We start from the raw sequence: 8,079 nt of genomic DNA, 5'->3' as shown, positions 1-8,079 counted from the left end.
TTTAGTGAAGCTAAAATGACAATCTTAGCCCTTGAAAACAAAATGTCGTCATCGTCATCATCAAATTACGAATGTGTGGACTCGAAGTCCCTCCTACGGCATAAATTGACGACGGGACGCCTAAGGCCTTCATTGATCTTGGTGACAACAGCGGGCCGGAAATGTTCATGTTTCCGCACTTATGGGTACAACTGTTGTACGTACTTGCTTAACACGTCTTTCCTTCTTGCGTCCAATTCCTGCTTCTGGTGCATTCCACCACCGTTCCAGCCGTATGCTAACCGAAGGTTGTCGGCCCAAACAGTTCTGGAAACATCCTCTCAGATAAAAGTTTGCGGAAGTTCCCAGCTGAGTTGACCTGGCACCTCATACCATGCAGAATCTCCTCGTCTATGGCGACGTCGGCGAACACTATCGGAATCTCATCCTCCGAGATTTCTGCTGCCGGGGCAATCTGTTGTCGCAGGTTTTGTTGTTCGACCATAAGGTCCGTTTTCCCCTCCAATGATGCCATCCTCTTCTCTAATGTGGTTATTTTCCGGTTGATATTTGTCATTCCGGAAAGTACCTCCTTCAGCATGGCCATAGTCTGTTGCTGGTGGTATGAATGCGGCTGAGGAACAGGGCACGGTGGCAGCTGGGGTCCTGGGTTTTGTTGCTCGTGTGGTACTTGTGGTTGTTGTGGTGTCGGGCGTGCTTGTTGTGTCTGGCGTGGTTGTCGTGATGTCGGGCATGGTTGTTGTGTTGTCGGGCGTGCTTGTTGTAGTGGTGTCGGGCGCTGCAGTAGCTGCACAGTCGGTTCCAGATTTGTCAGGGTCTTTGACGAGGATCCCCAGGGTATGACGCGTCCTGGTGGTTTTGCCTGATGGGAAAAATAAGTACATAGATAAGAACTTAATTTCAACGAAGATTTGCGAGTAACAACGAAAGTTTAAGCTCAATATTGTGTGTTTAGATAACAATATCAGGCTTCAAATCAAATACATGGTCCAGTCATTTCATTTGTTTACCCCTTAGTAATTGCAAAAGAATTTATAATGGGTTTTTTTCGCACATATTTTGGTATGCATTGTAACAGAAAATAGTCAAAGTTAATCAAAATTTGGAAAATGGCTTTTTCTTCCCTCGGAAATATGGGGGAAAATATAAAAAATAGCTTGTTGGACAAACTTTGAACCCAAATATCAACGTCCTGTGAAACTGCAGGATTGTTAAAGTCACTTTATGACGAGACAATTTTTTGTATGATACAGAATTCCCTAACAATATCGGTTTAATATCAGTTTGAATCATACCATAGAAAAAATATAGCACATTGAAAATTGAAAAAAAAGCTGTTCATTTGTCAATATTTTAATATCTGTTGGATTTTGAAGACGCAAAAAAATGAATGTGTGACACATATATTCTGTCACAGACGTACTACTATGATCACACATACAACCCATTAACCGGTTGATCAAAGCATTATAATTTTTACTGGGCCGATCGACGCGGGCTTTAAAGCGTACCCGGAACGATTTGCTATGTTAAGCTTACAATTGTTATTTAGGATGAAACTAAATATGCTGACAGTCCGACTTTCATAGCGACTTTAGTTTTAGAGTAAATGCGATTTTTCACGAAAACACACATGAAGCCCAAAGCAATTGTCCTCGTTTCGGTTATCTCTGACCTGTGACGTCACAGGTTTAACGGGATCAGAGCCGCCATATAGGAAATCTATAGAAACAAACGTGAACACGTGCCTGCAATTAATACGAATATGGCAACAACAATGTAAGTGCTGAATAAACGCTAATAACAAGTTTTACCGGAACCAGGGGGATATAATTTCTATTATAACGGGCCATATATAACATGTAGCATCTCACTAATTTTCTATCATAACGAGCCGTATACATCATGTAACATCTTACTAATTTTTAGCTCACCTGGCCCGAAGGGCCGGTGAGCTTATGCCATGGTGCAGCGTCCGTCGTCCGGCGTCCGTCGTCCGTCGTCCGTCAACTTTTCTTTAAATTGCTACTAGTCCTAAAGTATTGAAGGGATTTTCACAAAATTTGGTCAGGAACATCCTTGGGGGAAGGGGAACAGAGTTTGTATACATTTTTACTCTGAACCCACAGGGGCCTGAGGGGCGGGGCCAAATAGGGGAAATAGGGTTACTCCTTTAAATCGCTACTAGTCATAAAGTTATGAATGAATTTGAACCAAATTTGGTCAGTAACATCCTTGGCAGAAAGGGAACAGAGTTTGTATAAATTTTTACTCTGAACCCCCAGGGGCCTGAGGGGTGGGGCCAAATAGGGGAAATAGGGTTACTCCTTTAAATCGCTACTAGACATAAAGTTATGAATGAATTTGAACCAAATTTGGTCAGTAACATCCTTGGCAGAAAGGGAACAGAGTTTGTATAAATTTTTACTCTGAACCCCCAGGGGCCTGAGGGGTGGGGCCAAATAGGGGAAATAGGGTTACTCCTTTAAATCGCTACTAGTCATAAAGTTATGAATGAATTTGAACCAAATTTGGTCAGGAACATCCTTGGCAGAAGGGGAACAGAGTTTGTATAAATGTTTACTCTGAACCCCCAGGGACCTGAGGGGCGGGGCCAAATAGGGGAAATAGGGTTACTCCTTTAAATCGCTACTAGTCATAAAGTTATGAATGAATTTGAACCAAATTTGGTCAGGAACATCCTTGGCAGAAGGTGAACAGAGTTTGTATAAATTTTTACTCTGAACCCCCAGGGGCCTGAGGGGCGGGGCCAAATAGGGGAAATAGGGTTACTCCTTTAAATCGCTACTAGTCATAAAGTTATGAATGAATTTGAACCAAATTTGGTCAGGAACATCCTTGGCAGAAGGTGAACAGAGTTTATATAAATTTTTACTCTGAACCCCCAGGGGCCTGAGGGGCGGGGCCAAATAGGGGAAATAGGGTTACTCCTTTAAATCGCTACTAGTCATAAAGTTATGAATGAATTTGAACCAAATTTGGTCAGTAACATCCTTGGCAGAAGGGAAACAGAGTTTGTATACATTTTTACTCTGAACCCCCAGGGGCCTGAGGGGCGGGGCCAAATAGGGGAAATAGGGTTACTCCTTTAAATCGCTACTAGTCATAAAGTTATGAATGAATTTGAACCAAATTTGGTCAGGAACATCCTTGGCAGAAGATGAACAGAGTTTGTATAAATTTTTACTCTGAACCCCCAGGGGCCTGAGGGGCGGGGCCAAATAGGGGAAATAGGGTTACTCCTTTAAATCGCTACTAGTCATAAAGTTATGAATGAATTTGAACCAAATTTGGTCAGTAACATCCTTGGCAGACAGGAAACAGAGTTTGTATACATTTTTACTCTGAACCCCCAGGGGCCTGAGGGGCGGGGCCAAATTGGGGAAATAGGTTTTCAAAAGAATAGTGTTTAAACTAGTTTTTTCCTCGGCAAATTGAGGAGTGAGGTAGTCCAAGGTGACACGACGGGTGTATGACAGATCTCGCCTCCTGAGGACGATTTTGGATGCTTTGATGGCCTTGAAATTTGTCGGAGGTGTTTGACCCGAGATTCACCGACCAGAAATTAAGTACAATTTTTATATGTAGACTACAGTATTAATTTTTATATTCTGCATGGATACAATAAGACCTCGAGTACTTGTGTTAGGACACAGTTTCGTTAGGCGTTTTTTTAATTTCCAGAAAATTTTGATTTATCCCAGTGTGAGGTTCGGGGATTTGGCATCGGTGGCGGTACTATAGCAAGTCTATGTTCTCGGAGGGAGGTTCTTGATATTTTGACACAATATCAACCTCATATTGTAATTCTCCAGGTTGGTGGAAGTCGTTGTTGTGATTACAGGATAACACCATTCGATCTAGCTGTGGAAATATATGATTACGCTGTTAGCTTGCACGGGACTTATGGAGTTTTTGTGTATGTGTGTGAACTGTTTACACGGCCGGGTCCCCGGGGGATGGCCTCTGCTGATTACGAGGCAAGGCGGATCGCTGTAAATGGGGGAATTAAGCAATTTAACAGTTTCCTGTCACTTTGTATCGCTGTGGCATCATCGGCGATTGTTTAACAGTCCATTGAACCTTTTTTTGAAGGATCAGTGCCATTTGAACGCCACAGGCATGCGGAAATACTGCCGCAGTGTTAGATCGTGTTTGAGGGAATCAGCTTTACCGATTCGAAGGTATGCCCTTTTAAGTAACCCGATCTAAAACTGCACAATTTAATCAATTTAAAAATTAATTTAAAGGTCTGATATATAAGTTTATCATGTGTTACGACGTCGAAGTCGGTTAATTTCCCAATGGTCGCGATTGGGTCTTTGTTTACATGTCGTGAATGGGGCCCCATAGGGGTTATCTATTTACATTCCTGAGTATAGCTGGTTATATGTGGGAGATCACCTACCTATTTAATTATGGGTCTTCATTTTTACTGCTTGATTCTGGTATTCGTGGAATTATAGCTTTATAGACAGTTTGTATTGGATTCAAAGTTACAATATAATCCATGTAATCTTTGTAATTCTAATGAAATATAAATACTGGTAGCTAGATTAACATGCTGCATTTAATTCAAATGAGATGATTATCTTCAATTTGATTATAGTTCTGGCAGGATAGCTACTGTACTATTCTCGATATGTTTACCTAATCTGGTTTTTATACTGAAATAATTAGACGCCAAACATATAGGGGTTCTCATTTTGGCCACAAAGTCTTTTATGGGAATAAAGCAAAAAATGGATGAGATGAAAATTCTCATTTCACATTCTTTACTGTTTAAGAGATAGATATTCGCCAGTTTATTTGAGGTAGAAATTCTCATTTTGTATCATTTTTTTTAGAGATGGTAATTCTCATTTTTTACCACTGTTGATATGAGATCAACATTGTGTCACTGGTTCTGTTAGATGGTAATTCTCATTAGGTATTAGTGTTTAAATGAGATGGAAATTCTCTTTTTGTATTACTGTTTATATGAGATGGAAATTCTCATTTGATGTCACTGTTTATATGAGATGGAAATTCTTATTTTGTATTACTGGTTATATGAGATGGAAACTCTCATTTTGTGTCAGTTTAAATGAGATGGAAATTCTTATTTTGTATTACTGTTCATATGAGATGGAAATTCTCATTTTGTGTCACAGCTATATGAGATGGAAATTCTCATTTGTGTCACTGGTTTTGTGAGATGGTAATTCTCATTAGGTATTAGTGTTTAAATGAGATGGAAATTCTCTGTTTGTATTACTGTTTATATGAAATGGAAATTCTCATTTTATGTCACTGTTTATATGAGATGGAAATTGTTATTTTGTATCACTGTTCATATGAGATGGAAATTCTCATTTTCTGTTACAGTTTATATTAGAGTTAAATTCTCATTTTGTGTTACGGTCTATATATTGAGATGGAGATTCTCATTTTGTATCACTGTTTTTGAGAGATGGGAATTCTCATTTGGTATCACTTTTTCATGATTTGAAAAAAAAAAATGTTTTGGTACAAGAAGTTATCTATGTGATATATATATACTGAAACGAAAAAGAAACGCAACATGGAAAATTGTGATTAATTTTGTATTAAATATACATATCTGTATAAAAATCGCGGAAATAAACATGCACCCTGCCTAACACCCATACCAATCTTCAAAATCACCCAAGTGTGACTAGAGACCTATGCACTTCCGGCGCGGTAAAAACATCAAAAACCGTGCCTGTACAAACATATGCGTTCTTTTTTCATTCAAACCAGTATCAATTCATCACTAACATTGAGCCACATCATCGCCAATACTTTTGCAAACAATAATTCCTTTTACAATTATGCCACGGTTATCAAAGGTTGATAGAGGACGTGCTATAGCGATGCTTCTGGCAGGGAACACGCAACTTCACGTCGCTCGACAATTCAGAGTTCACAAATCGACTATATTAGTCGATTAGTTTCACGTCTTAACGCAACAGGAAGAGTCGATGACCAGCCGAGATCAGGACGTCCACGCGTAACGTCGCGACGTCAAGACCGGGTTCTTAGGTTGGCACACCTGCGTAACAGGAGATTAACGGCCGCTGAAACGGCAAGGAATACGATTGGTAATCATAACCGTCGAATTCATCCCCAAACAGTGATCAACAGACCGCGTGAGGCTAATTTGCGTGCAAGGCGACAGTACGTTGGTTTACCACTAACACCGCAACGTCGAGCACGTCGTATGCAATGGGCAACGGCACATATGCCCAGACGTTTTCCTATGAGACGTTGGAGGTCTATGCTCTTCACCGATGAATCTCGATTCACGTTATTTCGAGCAGATGGCCGTCAACGTGTGTACCGGCGTCGAGGCGAACGTTTTGCTGACGCCTGTGTTTTGGAACACGACCGATTTGGGGGTGGATCAGTTATGGTTTGGGCGGGAATCTCCCATGGTTTGAAGACGCCTTTGGTGATAGTCAATGGGAATTTAACGGCCGTACGCTATCGGGATGAGATCCTTAGGCCCCATGTTGTGCCGTTTGTTAGGCAGCATCATCTAACCTTTCAGCAAGATAACGCGAGACCACACGTTGCAAGAGTCTGTAGAGACTTTCTTGCGACACAGAACATTGTTCCTATAGATTGGCCTCCATATAGCCCCGACCTGTCCCCAATCGAGCATTTGTGGGATGAATTAGACAGAAGAATTCGAAATCGCCGTAACCCCCCAAATACCCTCCCTCAGTTAGCAAATGCACTCGTCCAAGAATGGAATAACATTCCAATACGGAAAGTCAATGCCCTGATGAACTCAATGCAACAAAGAATTAGAGATGTGATAACTGTTCGAGGAGGACACACACGATATTAGGGCACGGTTTCAAAACTGCTGCCATTTCAACTTGGATTCACGTAGGGTACTACCAATCATGACCTTCTAGCAAAGTGACCTGTTCTTAAAAATCTCTAAACATTTAAAGGATGTTACATCAATATTCAATATTAACTATTACATATGAAATTTAAACATAATGCTCACAAGTATTATTTTATTAAACCTACAATTTGAAGTTGCGTTTCTTTTTCGTTTCAGTATATATAACCAATTTCCATTTGGATTTGTTATGGTAAAGGCGATTGTTACCATTCTTACAGGATATATTAAAGCTCGCTGTATAAATAGGTGTATTGTTATATCAGTTACAGTAGATAATTACTTGGTTTCCCTTTGGGTGGAATCTATCTAAATGTGTTATTGTTAAGATTGGGACTTTACTTGTGTTTTACTACTTATCGCACGTTGCAGATCCCCAGTCATCATGCCTCCTGCTGCCAAAGGCGAAAAAAGGGAACAAAGCCCAGCAGTACAGTGCGTATGCCGCCTAAGAAAAGAAGGACAGCAACAACACCTGATAATAGCCGGAGTGTTTCTAGTGAGAACACAGAAGCTTCCTCACTGGGGCAGCTTGTGAGCCTGCCCAGATCGGAGCCTGTGTCTTTGGGGGATCATCAGCTAAGCCAAATTACCCAGACTATAACTGCCTCGGTTACAGAGGCCGTATTAGCCAGCCTGAGGAGCAAGAGTGTTTATGCTGATCACTCACCTGGGACGGACCAGTGGAGCTATCTCCAGAGACAATGCCGTAAATATATCCACGGGCACAGCACCTAGTACTGGTACGGAGAAAGACCAGACTTCTGAACAGAGGTGTACAGTCACAACAACTTTATCAGCCCTGGACAGTTCGCGGGATCATTTTTCATCGGGTTTTCAACCTGTCAATTTGATATCAGGTGGGTTGGAGGATTTGTCGGCATTAAATGTAGGCAGACAGCCAGTTTCAATGCATGGCTTGTCGCCCTCTACATTTCAAGGTTCCTTCTAAGTTGAAGGAACGTATCTGGGCAGGAGAATTTATTGACCTTGGTCTTCTCCTGGACGATCAGTCTGCCCCTGATTTTTCATTAAAAATGAATTCAGACGGGCATATTGGTATTGTCCCTTCTAAAAAGAGGGTATACCTGGATATTGAAAGGTGGACTGATGCATTCAATATCTTTGCATAAGTTATT

The 8,079-nt window shown here is 41.0% G+C and overlaps 1 protein-coding gene across 1 annotated transcript; it reads right to left on the bottom strand.

The window, feature by feature from the left end:
- Nucleotides 1-277: 277 nt before the first annotated feature.
- On the bottom strand, nucleotides 278-7,324 carry LOC117341366 (gamma-gliadin B-like). The gene is made up of 2 exons (XM_033903222.1): nucleotides 7,283-7,324; nucleotides 278-862 (listed from the first exon to the last, which is right to left on the bottom strand). Exons 1-2 carry the CDS (start codon nucleotides 7,322-7,324, stop codon nucleotides 278-280), a joined length of 627 nt encoding a protein of 208 aa, XP_033759113.1.
- Between the last annotated feature and the right edge of the window lie 755 nt (nucleotides 7,325-8,079).

This window comes from Pecten maximus, chromosome 13 (assembly GCF_902652985.1).
Source record: "Pecten maximus chromosome 13, xPecMax1.1, whole genome shotgun sequence".
In the NCBI taxonomy this organism is placed as follows: Eukaryota; Metazoa; Mollusca; class Bivalvia; order Pectinida; family Pectinidae; genus Pecten; species Pecten maximus.
The sequence above is the reverse complement of the archived record's forward strand: the minus strand, read 5'-3'. Positions and strand labels throughout refer to the sequence as shown.